The sequence below is a fragment of the Eleutherodactylus coqui genome, chromosome 1, assembly GCF_035609145.1.
Source record: "Eleutherodactylus coqui strain aEleCoq1 chromosome 1, aEleCoq1.hap1, whole genome shotgun sequence".
NCBI lineage: Eukaryota > Metazoa > Chordata > Amphibia > Anura > Eleutherodactylidae > Eleutherodactylus > Eleutherodactylus coqui.
This window is the reverse complement of record NC_089837.1, coordinates 186,308,416-186,322,728: the sequence shown is the minus strand read 5'-3', so window position 1 is coordinate 186,322,728 and position 14,313 is coordinate 186,308,416. Positions and strand designations below refer to the sequence as shown.

At 41.9% G+C, this 14,313-nt stretch overlaps 1 protein-coding gene across 7 annotated transcripts in view; it reads right to left on the bottom strand.

Annotated features, from left to right (window-relative positions):
- Positions 1–4,370: 4,370 nt before the first annotated feature.
- Positions 4,371–14,313, bottom strand: part of SENP6 (SUMO specific peptidase 6) — an 82,100-nt gene continuing 72,157 nt past the window's right edge. For all 7 annotated transcript variants that reach the window (XM_066604682.1, XM_066604717.1, XM_066604708.1 and 4 more), the window contains 3 exons: positions 11,729–11,797; positions 10,469–10,619; positions 4,371–4,903 (listed from right to left, as the gene is read on the bottom strand). In XM_066604682.1, the coding sequence (XP_066460779.1) occupies positions 4,718–4,903; positions 10,469–10,619; positions 11,729–11,797 (406 nt within the window). In that variant the 3' untranslated portion in view covers positions 4,371–4,717. The remainder of the gene's footprint in view (positions 4,904–10,468; positions 10,620–11,728; positions 11,798–14,313) is intronic.

Genomic DNA, 14,313 nt, shown 5'->3' with positions numbered 1-14,313 from the left:
GTTTCTACACAGACACAGAAGGGGTTCTTTACTGTAAGTGCAGCCAGACTATGAAACTCTCTGCCTTGGGATCTAGTGATGGCGAATTTGATGAGTTTAACCCCTTAAGGACCAAGCATTGTAAATTCATGGCGCTTGGTCCTCGGCTTTAATTCCGTCCAATAGCAAAATGCGGCGCAGGATTAAAGCCTTTTCTTCTGCAATCAAGCAGGAACAGGTCAGGTCCTCAGCTGTCAGACACAGCTGAGGACTCAGAGGAGAAAGTAGAAACTGTTTTTAACTAGTTTTGCTTTCTCCTTTCCAGGCTACATAGCACTCGAGGAGCACTATGTACTACAAAGTGAAACAGTGCAGTCACAGCTTTCTTCCAACCAGGTCTCAATTCTTGTCACTATGTCATATTTTTACTTAGGTATTATTACTTAGCTTGTCAACTTTATTGGTCAGACGTTTAAGCATATGTTGCATGCAATTTAGAGGCTTTTGGTTATTTTCTGCCAGTTTTAACTGTACCAACCCCTCCCATTACTCCACCCCATTTTCATTACTTAGTACCAGATCACTGTTTACTCCATCTTCCCCTCTATCTCTGTGATTGCCCTCCCCTCTAGTCTAAACACTTTTTGGATCCCTGACTTGGCTTTTGCATTTCTTCTGTCCTGCCCAGTTTGGGTTTCCTCTGGTGCTTCTGGTATAACTTTTTGTATTTTTATTGAGCCCCAACAGCTACTGATATCTAAAGTACAAATGTATATTTTAGTTTGTTTTTTTGCTGTTTTTTTTTTAAAACTCCATAGAATAAAATGAATTTACGTGAATATTTTGGAAGTATTTTTATTTTGAAAATAATAAATATGTTATTTATAGAATTAACCTATTACAGAACTAACAACAAAGTAGGCTCAAAAAAAGAAGTAAATAACACTATTTCAACCTATGCAGTGTAAAACACTAAACACTCCAGCATTCTGTACACATTTATATAACAAGTTCAAAAGCAAATTGATATACAAGATGTGGAATAATGAGCACTCTCATAAGTAGGGGGTTCAAAAACAAAAACCCCTCCAAACCCCAACTCATCCAGCTGATGCGGCTGGTTGTGCAAAACATTTCATATTAAGAAAATGCTAAACCTTATAAAGGCTTATAGCTTGTACACTAAATATGTATATGGAAGAAATAACTACACCAAACTGGGTTGTGTGTATGCGATATTTACACACATATACATACACACATCCTTTTATCAGCCTGTGGAGCATTGTGTTATAGGTTGTCCAACAAAACAGTGAATCAAAATAGAACAATTCTAGTTGTGAACAAATCCTGAACATTCTAATGAAAAATTGCTTACAACATATATATATCGGACCATAGTACTTTCCATATTACCAGTTCAAAGTGAACAGTACAAAGATTTACAAAATGGGGCAAAATGTCTTCCTTTTCAGTTCCTTTGGTGTCTCCTTGCTGCTCAAGATTAGTGCTGACATGGGCGAGGAAAAAGGCAGATGCAAGGCACTGAAAAACATTTCACAATGCATCACAAGCATACAGAACTGACACATGTACACAGGGCATAGGAAGCATTAGGGGACGTTTCAGCTCTCAATTGGCATTACACTAACACATTACGGCTAGGAACATTTCATCTGGAAAACAGGAATTTGCTGCTGCACAGTACCTCAACTTTAGCTTATTGTAACCTTGGCTTAAGGGAGCACCAAAATAAAAGAATCCCATGGCTGGTAAGTTATATCACCATTAAGGTGCTAACATTTTATCAGATACTGTAAAACTATCATATACTGGAAATAGCAATATATATCATTGAAGATAGTTCTATACTTTTCCTTGCCTATGGACACACTTAACATTTTCATTAGCTCACTTTGGTCCTTTACAGTCATGGCTGTCAGATTGTACGGTCTTCACTCAAAAGGAAAACTCTACTCAAGTGACATTTTACGCTACGCCATGTTTTAAAGCTACGTAAAAAATAAAGTAAATTTGTAAGTTTGCTTTACTCATCATGTAACACTTTATTACAGGAGGTTTCAGTTGCTGCTCAGAGAGTATGGTAAATCCTTCTGGAAGGAAGAGCAGTGCATCATTGGCACTTAGATGACCATTACACACTTAAAAGGGGTACCCCCATCTTGGCTTTTCATGGCAGAGATGAGAAAACCTGGCCACTCGGTTCTTACCACCAAGTGCTTAGCGCAATGCTGTTTCCACAGCGCTCATTGAAGTGAATGAGAGCTATGGAAACGGTGTAGCACAGAGCGCTTTGCTGTTTCCGGAACTCGAGTTAAGGAAACAGCGTAGCGAGCTGTGCTAAGTGGTTTCTGCAGCTGACAGTCAGCGCTCAGCTCTTTCCATAGACTCTGGCAGGGTGACTGGTAGCCACCGCAGCGCTTTTCCATCTCGACCACGAAAAGCCAAAATAGGAATACCCCTTTAAGCTGGCCACACAACTTAGATAGCAGCTGAATGCTGATTCAGCCAACATCTATTCTTCCAAAGCCCACCCCCCATATAGAAGCATGTTTTGCTTGGCTGAGCATCCATGTATTCTCAATAAGCAGAGGGGAGTAAGCTACTGCCAGTTACATCTAGTGGCGGCTTTTCTCCTGTGAGAACGAAGAAACGGGCATATTAAAATCCAACATGGACAATCCCTCTTAGTACAGTTGGGACACTACTATGCTCATTAAATGGTTGGCTGGGTTTGACAGATATTAATCTAATGTGTACGGGCACCATGCTGTTAGGTCACATGTCTTCACTTGTCTCGTCCAAATGAAATCTGCATGTTTTTTAATGGGTATTGAAAGCAGCAATGTATGTGAATAGAGAAAATAGCAGGCAATGAATCCAAACAAACACAGGGAAGCAAAGCATTTTTAAAGTTACTCAATTCTAAAATATAAAATATGGCACAGACTTGGTACTCCAGTAGGGGAACAGAAACCCAGCAGCAAGGTGTTAACCGTGAAGCAGCAAGGTTTAAGTCACTGAAAGCTTTAAAAGATGTCTTTCCATTGAACTTTACTACCTTTAAGATCTACTCATGGCTAAACATATCAAGAACTACATCACGCCGCTCCAGCAGAGCAGATCACTCTAGTCTCTTGTGCAGCCGCTCATCATTGTGGTCGATCAGAACTATCCCGTGAACCTCTGGCCCAAATTTAATCCATCACTGTTGCTAGGCACAAGAATAGATTAGTACCCATGTCACATTACAAACAGTGGCATCTCTAGTTGCTTACCGACAGGCTAAATTCACTGCATACAAAATGGCTGCCTTTGTGTATAAATATTGGGTGGACAGGGCAATGTCACTTGAGGCAAAAGAGGACAGCATGAACTAGGAATAATATACTAATAAATTATTAAAGAAGGGAGGCAAAATGTAATGAGAGATGTGAAAAACACAGACCTCTTATTGCATAATTTAGTGTATAAAACACATGAGAAACCACCTCTACATCATTTTATCACAACTTACATCTAGAAGCAGCTGTCCTTCAGCTACAAAAACAAAACGTTAAAGGGCCACTCCAGCAAAAAAAAGTTTTTCCATCTCTGCCCCCTCACCCGATTGCCTGTCACACTCTATTGATCTCTTCTGTGTATTCCAGCCACTTCCCTGCAGTGCAGCCCCCATATCAGCCATCAAATTAATGCTGAAAAACTTCACATATATCCCATGATGCATCAGCACAGCTATACCATTTCTTTCTGCAGAGGAGATGGTGAAATTTGATTACCATTAATGGTCTTCTAAACAAGCTAAAGCCCATAGGTACACAGTCAAGAAGATGAGCTGTGATCTCTATCATAACTGTGTGATCATCATCAGTAACTGTGACAGGAATGACTGTGCTCCCTGCAGCGAGTTCCAGTGTAACGGCATCACAAAGATTGAGAAATTGACTAGAAAAGGAACACATAACAGATCTGAGCTGGGTAGAACTGAGATCACAAGTAAAAAGCATAACACTTATATATTGGGGGACATCTACATACTAAAATGAATTAAATCACTGGAGTTGCCCTTTAAAAAAAAAAAAAAAAAACAACTTCATTCAATTCATGTCAGTAACTGAAAACGTATGAGCAAAAATGCTGAAAACTAAACTGCTTAAAGGGGTTGTCCAGTACTAGAAAACGAAAACCAAGATGAGACAGGCATGGCGTTGTTTTTTTTCTCTAAGTGACAAAGTGGAGAAACCAGTTAACGGGCAGGTGAAACTCTCAAATATCAGCTGACCGCATACATGTGAGCGCAGATAGAAACATACATCTGTCAATTATTGCAAGAAAACTGCATACTGAATAACAATACACATTAAAATGTGAGCCTATAAATATTTTCTTTTTATTTGAAGTGTCATTTGATTTGTTTGAAGTTACTGTTAAGAGAATGACAAACACTTCTTAAGAATGAGACGAAAAAAATCATAAATACTGAAAAGAAATGGCCTCATTACTGTATATACAGTCCTGTAAGTTAGCCGGCAATCAGTCATTCTGGTGACGTGTACACTAGCTCGCTCTCATATTCACAAACAGACTGAGCAGTGACGGGATCAGCTGCCCAAACATCTAAGTACAGCAAATTTTAAAACAAGTCTGCTTTGCTTTTGTGATGGCAGAGTAGCATGCTTTGCATGAAATATTCATACGCTTCAAAATCTCTGATAAACTACTCTGTTCCCTCCTGTGGAGAGGGCTGCGTTATGCCAAGGTCCCTCTGTCCCTTCTTGTCTTTGCTTTGAAGTTCCTGCAAACTAAGGATAAGATTCCGGATTTCTTCACGCTTTGTCTTCATTCTTTGTTGAGGAAACCAATCCGTCAAGTTCATAGGAAGATCAAAACTCTGAATAGGGTTCTAAAATGGATTGAAATGTGACAGAGAAAAAAAATAAAGTAAGACTCCAGAATGTGCAGTAACTATTTAAGGATGTAAGACACACGATGTGTCACACCAAAATGTCTGTGTCAACATACAGTAATCCATTTTTAATGGTACACAGGCAGCGCAAATATTTAGTTATCACCGATGAATATGAGCAAGTTTGTGAAAACGGTCTAAAAAGAAAATCTGTCTTTGCTGCCCATAGCAACCAATCACAAGTCTGCTTTCATTTCCTAAAGTGTTCTTGAAAAATCAAAGCTGGGCACTGATTGGTTGCTATGAGCAACAAAGGCACGTTCTTTTAGTTTGATTTTTAGAAATCTGCTCCTATAAGCTTAGAGCGGACTGGTCAGATGTTCCAGATTCCTAAATCTAAGAGACAGCACTAAGGGGAGTAGTCCGTTGAGCCTTGGCTATGTATAGGTTTACAACACTTTTAAGTAGAAGGTTAAACAAACAAGTAACTACATCTTAGAGCACAGAGTGATCCTGTATGTCCAGCTTCCTCCACAGCATTTTCTCAATACACAAGGAGAATTAAAACGTTGACACATCACTCCAGGTGGGCACAGGAAGCCCCATTCATAGGCCAGTTTCACACAAGTGTATTATGGGTGCACTTCTGTCCTGGTCCTGGTCCAACCACAAGTCTCCTGATCTGAACTCAGAGCATCACAGAAATAAATAGTGTTCTGAGTTTGGGTCAAGATACCGGCAGTCAGGCCAAAACACCTTTTCATATGACAAGCACATAAATGCACCCGTAAGCACACTTATATGAATCCAGCCATAAGCTAACTTTGTGAAGCTAAGCAGCATTCTCTGGTACAGCCACCAATCAGTAGAGTGATAGGGGCAGTGCCGCTTGTAAAAACAGACAGAATGTTATATCCTGAGAAACCTCTTTAGGCCAGTTTCATATAAGCATATTACGGGTATATTTACGTGTCCATAATATAGACTAGTGTCCCGGCCTGATCACAGGTCTCCTGACTCAAACCCCGAGCATCACAGAATACCCACATAAATGTGACAGGAATATACTAGCCTCGAGGAAAATATATAAATTGTAATTGCCTATTATACACTTATTAAGAAATCAGTTCTGGTCTATGGCAATGCTTCGAAAACTGAGTATGTAATTGCCTAAAAGGGATTGTCTTCTTCTTACTAATTTAGTTACAGAATAGGAAAATATACAATTTTCTAATAGTCATGTAAAAAGAAAGTATTTAAACTACTAAAACAAAAAGAAGCATTAAAAAGCTTAAAAGGAAACAAATTATGTAAAAAGCAAATAAAGGCAGCAAAGTTGGAGGCAGAGAGAGTGAAAATAATCCCAAACTGATCAGCTGTGTAAACAGTAAAACATTTAGCCTGGGTTCACACAGGGCGGATTTGCTGCGGTTCTGCCGCGGTTTGCCGTTACATATCCGCACTGCGGCAAAACCGCTGCGTTCGCAGTGCAAATGTATTTGAGCAAAAAGCTGTTCTCACAGGACAGATTTTTTCCGTACTGCCGCAGTGCGGAAATGCAATTGCGGTGCGGTTTTTCAAGACGCAGCATTCTTTTGACTTTTCCACAGCGCTTTTTTGTCCATAGACCTTTATGGACACAGCAAAATCCGCACCAAGATACGCTGCAAAAGTAAAAAAAAAGCGCTGCGGGAAAAACCGCTTGCGTATTTTCCACGCGGAAAATACACAAGAAAACACGCAAGACAAAAATAACCTTTGAAGTGGTTTTGCCGCAGAAGTAGTTCTTCTGCGGCAAAACCGCAACGGAAAAACGCAGCAAACCCGCAACAAATCCGCCCTGTGTGAACCCAGCCTAAAACAGAAAGTGTTGCCTTTTTAAAAACAGATGAGGGAAAAAAAGTGTAGAGAAGGTGAGAAGAAAGCAAAGGTGTTAAATAGTTTTTTGCTCCAGTGTATTCACTCAGGAAAATGAAATATCTGGTGAAATGCAGAGTGATAAAGTAAACTCTCCACTAAATGTCATCAGTCTAACGGCTTTTACATGGAAAGATTATCTTTCAAATGGGCGATAATGATGCAGTCTAAACGCAGTCAACGACGGGTAATAACCGTTCACTTTTCGTTCGTAGTTCATTTTATGCAGACATAAAAATTATCGTTGCCTCTGACTTATCATTCAGTTTAAATAGCAATTGTTCAGTCGTTCTCATTCACTATGCAGTGAATGTGAACAACTGAATGATTTCTCGTTTGAAAGAGCCAATGATGTATCTGCCTGCATAAACAGGCTGCCCGAACGAACTATCTAACTTGGACCTCATTGGCTTGTTCAAACGAGAATTCAGCTTGTCTAAAGGGACCCTAAGAAGAAGTGCGGAGCTGCTCTAAAAAGATTAAAATGGACAAATAGTCAGGTTCTGATGGCATACACCTTCGGGTTCTAAGGTAATTAATGTAATAGACCATTGTTTCTCATATATGAGGACTCTATAGGGACGAGGTCTGTTCCACTGGATTGGTGCATACTAAATGTGGTGGATATTCAAAAAGGAGTCAAAAAAAGAACCTGGAAAGCACAGGCAGGTAAGTTTAACGTCTATTGTTAGTAAAATGGTTGAAGGGTTTCTAAGAGATGCTATCCTGGAGTACCTCAATGAAAACAGCTGTATAACTTCATATCAGCACGGGTTTATGAGAGATCGTTCCTGTCAAATCAACCTGATCAGCTTCTACGAAAAGGTAAGTTCTAGACTGAACCGGGGAGGGTCATTGGATCTTGTATATCTTGATTCTTCCAAAGTGTTTGATACTGTGCCACATAAATGGTTGGTCTATAAAATAAGAACACTTGGTCTGGGTGATAAAATCTTGCTGAAAAGTGTCTGTGCTTTATCGTCCAAAGGCAGGAGGGGTTTGATAGATACAGAGACCCCTGACTAATGCCTTAACCCCTTGAGTGGCGGGTTTCCTACCACCCTGTCGTGCCCACCAGGGCAGGTTTTTTAAAATGGTCTAATCATTGAATTTCAACAAATTTTGCAGTTGCGTCTCAAGAGCCATAACTTTCTCATTTTTCCATTGACATGGCCATATAAGGGCTTGCTTTTTGCGGGACAAGTTGTGATTTTGTTTAAACAGGGGGGAGGAAAAACAGAAATGGGGAAAAAAGAAAAAAAGGGGCCATGTCATTAAGGGGTTAAATAATGTATTAACTTCCTTCTCTGGGTCATTACGACGCATGGATACCACATGTGTGATTGTATTTTTGATTTTTTACAAAGTAAAGGGAGACAAGTGTTTTTATTTTTTTAATAATTTTTAACCATTTTTTATTTTTTTTTTATTTTTATTTATTTATTTTTTTTGTCCCTTTAGGGGACTTCCACAGGGACCCATCAGGACCCCCTGATCACATTCCGGGGGTCCGATGGTGACAGCCCTTTACATGCTGCAGTGACAGCCCTTTACATGCTGCAGTCACATAGACTGCCGCATGTAAAGGGTTAACACAGCAGAGATCGGAGGTTTTCTCTGATCTCTGCTGTAAGAGCAGGTACCTAGCTGTCCTCTGACAGACAAGCACCAAGCTCTCCCTGCCACAGAGACAATCGGCTTGCTTCTGACAAGCCGATGGTCTCTATGGCAACCTGTAAACAAAGCAGGAGATTGCCGGCATATCTTCTGCTGGTTTTTCAAAGCCCTTGCTTTGTTCTTTGTGGGTCTGTGCAGGCAGAGCACACTGTCACAGCTTGTGGCATTGTGCTCTGCAGCTCCCATAGTGATACATAGCCCGGAAATCTTCCGGGCTATGTCACTATGAGCAGTGGAGCTCGTCCTGGAAAATTTCCGGGCGTGCCACTCAAGGGGTTAAAGGGGTTGTCCCACGACAGCAAGTGGGGTTATGCACTTCGGTATGGCCATATTAATGCACTTTGTAATATACATCGTGCATTAAATATTGGCCATACAGAAGTTATACACTTACCTCCTCCGGTGCTGGCGTCACCGTCTCCATGGCGACGATCAAACTTCTTCTCTGGTCGCACGAACAGTCGGGCTTGCACAGACAGGAATCCCCTTCTGGAAGGTCCTTGCTCACGAGCTGCGTCCTGGCTCCTCCCCCTTCTCAGCGTCATTGCGTAGCTCCGAACCCGTCACACGGTGCCGATCAGCCAATGGAGAAGAACATCCACGGTGCACCATGGGAGAAGATCCTCAGTGCACCATGGGAGAAGACGGCGGCCATCTTGGAAGAGGAATTTTTATAACTTCATGAAACGATCTAACGGTGAGTAGAATCTCTCTGTAAAATCACTTTCCATGGGTAGATTATCATGTTTGCTTTAGGAGGGGGACTGGGCAGAGAAAAAATTTACAATTTTGCCACGGGACAACCCCTTTAATGATCCGGTAGTGTGGGATACAGCACACTGCTTGATCATAAAGAGAAATCTGCAGCCATACATAGCCTGGCTGCATAGTTCTTCCTCTCCCTTTCTGATCAGTCCCCCCAGCAGATTACTCACATATTTTCCCTGGGGTTCAGATCCATTTCTGTTCAAACTAGGACAGATAGTAGCAAAGATAAAAGTTCTTGCAGTAGCAGCAGGACCTCTGATGATGCTAGAAGCCTGTGATCAGGAAGCGGTTTTGGGGGGGGGAGGCTGTATTCATACATCTGTAGCAGAGCTGTAGGAGCTGTGTGCATGCACATGTAGCAGAGCTGGATGTGTGTAAGTCAATACTTCAGAGCTGTGTGGGCTGCAGAGCTGAGTGTGTGCTGTGCGCATGTACAATTTGCATGCCGTAGTGCTGTGTATAATTCGAATTTATGTGCTTGCACCACTGTTTGAATGGACGCACTAGATTTAATAGGAGCTGACCGTTAACCATTAACCCCAATTTCTATACTAGAGCACCAGAGTTTATGACGGTAGCTCCTTCACTTTGTTAGGCTCCCAGAGACATTTAAATTAGTATGAAATATTTTTTTCTGTTTTCTGCTGTCTAAACCTGGGGTGCATTTTACAGCCAGGTCCATCTTATTAGTCGGAAAATCTGGTATATGAATTTGGTATCGCTCTAGTCATACTGGCCCACAGGATAAAGACAACATGTCTCTTTTATGAACGTAGTAAAAATAAACACCCACTTTCCCCAAAAATATGGTGAAATGGTGTTTCCCCCGTACTCACTGCACTCCACTTCCAATACGTTATATGGTACCATTGAAAAACAGAACTCATCCTGAAAAAAGAAACAAGCCTTCATGTAGAGGTCACACGAAAAAAGGCGCATCAATGACCCTGGGTCATAAAAGGATTAAGGGACACCTAAACACAACATATTACTATAATCATAGGAAATTCCAAAATGCTCAGTCTTCACATTGTGCTGCGGAATCCCACATTGTTTTGCCACTCCGGTTGTAAAGAAATTTTGGATTACAAGGAATAAAGTGTATAAACAAAGTACTTGTTCATCAATCACTTGGAGCTGCTTCCAATGTCAGTGCACCTATATTTGTGACTGAACCATTTACTGAAAAGCCTAGCTCACCTCAAAAAAGCTCTCCACGTACTGCAGTACATACACTCCACAATCACTGAAGTTGTTCTGCTGAGGCACTCGGGGGTTGGAACCCTTCATGTAGTCTTTGGAAAAGCTTCTCTTCTTGCCTTTTTTAACTTCCCATTCTACTTCTAGGTATCTAAGAAAGAGATTTAATGTTTCATCAGAAAATTACTTCGTGTTTAAATCAAGCTTTTATGTTGTTATAAAGGTTTTTAATTTTACCATTATTTATGTTTAAAAAAATCCTTGCAGTTTTCACTTTGACCACTGAGCCTACTGATAGTCTGACACTTCCTGTTCTGCAGAGAGCACTTCACAGTAGTTACCTCATCATCATCACAGACAAAGGTATGGTACTTTTACAGGGGGCGACTGTTGGGTGCTTTAATGCCCGACAACAGTCCCAGTAATTATCAATCCTGTGCTTTTGCACAAAAACAATAATTGCCCACTGAATGGAGGCGGAGCGAGTGTAGGTCACTTGCCCTGACAGGTCCTGTTTTTACATGGGACAATAGTTGCCAGTAATCGCTCTTTTGAAGGATACCTCACACAACTGTCAGCTCGTGTAAAAGTACCCCAACAATGAAAGCTAAAACAGGATCTACCATTCAAAATAGGTGATCACCCGTTCCCTAACCTCTACACTGGTCAATGAGCATGCCAACAGATCTCTCCCATAGAAGTCAGTGAATTGGGTCCTGCCCATTGCCTCCTATGGCTGCCATAATGCATCTTTCCACATGCTTTTAACTGCTGCTCAGACTACATGGCAGCCCCCCTTAGTCATGCACAGAAATCGAATAAAAAATATACCATCAAAAAAATAAGAACAGATTAGAAAAATAATATGTATCAGTATCTGGGTTTAATTAGTAAAAAAAGATGATGCATTCCCTTTAAATGGGTTGCCCAATATGCAGGTTTTTTTTTTTTAGATGGCAGGAAAAGTTATGAAAAAAAGAGGCTGTACTCACCAGTTCCATCCACCATGTAGCAAATCACTGGCATCAGTGGTGTACAGCATGAGATAGCGGAGGCCAGTGACTGGCTGCAGAGGTTATATGGGCATGTCACCACTGCCGTAAACAACGCCCGTGGAGATGGAACCAGGTAATATAGCTCCTTTCTTTACTATTTTTCATCCCTTTAGGGACAACCCCTTTCAGCTAATTATTAGTCAGAATATGGACAACAAGCACTCACAATTAGCAAAAAGAAAAACGCACACAAAAAAGGACTTACTCTCGTAAGGTTTTTACCACAGTGGATCGAGAAGGGCCTCTTAGAGAATCCATGAGCAGTATACATGGTCTGAGGGGGAAAAAATAGCAGAAGTTGAACAAATAATTCTCAGCACTTTTTCAGGTCAGTTATTTTAGTAAAGTATTTTCTCAGCAATCGGTAGGCTGCCCCACTTTGTCGGGAACAGGGGTTCAGCCTCCTTTATTCTTGGGATCACCGAAGGTCCTAGAAATCATCCACAAACCTGACAACATACAACTAATTTCTTAGCGATAGACAATGTATATTCACAGTAGGGCTGGGCGATTAGTCAAGTTAATTTGTTTAATTCACTCGTTAAGAGCTCCAGAATTCAGAATTTTGTCTGAATCAGAAAAATGATTTTGTGAGTGGCACCTTGTGCTGTAGATAGAAGTGGGATCTGCTAAACTCTGCAGAAGAGCAAGTTTAGCCAGGCTCTCCACACTATTCCATGGACTGCTGGCAGGGAGCAGTAATGTCGCTGCACTAGCCATCCACAGGAGCTTCAGACTGCCTTTATGCTGGTCCGCCCCCCGGCTTGTAGGGAGCCCGCTACAAAAATGTGGCTACAAGCAGTGAAAGCAAGCAGTTCATTGCAGTCACTGTAGTACAGGCCAACGCTGTGCTGCTCTCTTGCACTTGGAGTACTTTACTTACAGCATGGGGGAGAAGTTGGGTGACGCAGAGAGCAGCGCAGCATTAGCCTATACTAAAGGAAGAGTGATAAGCTGCTTCTACTGCCTGTAACTACGAAATACACAAAAGGACAAGGCCATGGAAAGGGATACTATTACCCATCATGTGGGCACAGCAGGGGATACTATTACCCATCATGTGGGCAAAGCAGGGGATACTATTACCCATCATATGGGCAAAGCAGGGGATACTATTACCCATTATGTGGGCAAAGCAGGGGATACTATTACCCATCATGTGGACACAGCGGGGGATACTATTACCCATCATGTGGGCACAGCGGGGGATACTATTACCCATCATGTGGGCACAGCAGGGGATACTTACCAAGATAGGGTCCTGTCCTTAAGAGTGACTTTTAGCCTAAGGCCTCATGTCCACGGGCAAAAGAAGAATTAAAATCCACAGCGGATTTTAACTCTTCTCCCGCCCGTGGATCCGCATCCCATAGGGATGCATTGACCACCCGCGAATAGATAAATACCCGCGGATGGTCAATAAAAGTGATTTAAAAAAAAAAAAAAAAAAAAAGGAGCATGAAAAAATCTGGACCATGCTCCATTTTCGTGCGGGTCTCCCGCAGGAGACCTAAAATAAGCATATACTCACCTGCTCCAGATCTTCCCTTCGCCGCGGCTTCATCTTCTCTCCGTCGCGGACGGATCTTTTTTCTTCGGGCCGGCGCATGCAACCGACGTGCCATGCACATCCGCCGGGCCGAAGAAAGAAGATGCGGTCACGACGGAGAGAAGATGAAGCCGCGGCGAAGGGAAGATCCGGAGCGTACGAGAGGTGAGTTAATTCTTATTTTAAGTGCTCATGTCCACGGGGCAGGAGGGACCCGCTACAGATTCTACATGGAGAATCCGTAGTGGGCCCGATTTTCCCCATGGACATGAGGCCTGAGGGAATATTCACAGTGTCGTGTACTGCACTGTCAAAAACCATGTGGCAAAATTGCATGCCTTTGATTGTGAACTGCCACAGGTCTGCAATGCGGTTATTTGCTGCATGGGTCTTACAGGTGGGAAAAAAACATGCTTTACAGTTGCTTTACCTGTAAAAGCCACGTGGCAAACAGCAGCATCATATGTGTAGTTTGGGTGCTGGATTTTTGTTTCTTTGTTACTGTGCAGCACACTACCCATACAAGTGCTCCTGGCCATCTGATAAGTGGGGGTGCCCTGCTAAAAATTGAGAAAATTATATTGTATAACAAGCCCCATTCCTTAACCCCCTAATGCCACAGGACGTAAGTTTACATCCTGGCTGTGGGGTACTTAACACAACAAGACGTAACCTTACGTCACGTGCATAGAGTAGGATCAGAAGCTAAACCCGTGCCATACAGCAGCGTGAGCTGGCTGTTACCGATAGCCAGCCTCCTGCTGCAACAGCAGGGGTACAAAAGTACAGCTATCCCCGCTGTTAACCCCCTACATTCCGTGATGTATGTAGAGGCTTCACAGAGGGAGACGCACTCCTTATGTGAGGGCATCGGACCCCGCAATTTAAGTGCGGAGGGACGATAGGTTGCCATGGCAATAGGATGGCAACCCTGCCATCCTAGCTTGTTACCCATGATCGCTATTGTAAGCAATAAGGCATAGCAGTACAGAAGAATTATAGCAATCATAACTGTTATGGTTCAAGTTCCCTACAAGGACATTTAAAAAAAGTGTTAAAAAACAAAAACCCTTTTTTTATTGAGTATTTTTCCCTATTTGTATAAAAAAAAAATAACCCCACATATTTGGTATCATCATGTCTAACTACCTGTACAATAAATTGAACACACGGCAAAAACCCCTAAGAAAAACCACCCAAATGCTTAAGTGTACCAACCCACAGAAAAAAAACGTATCATT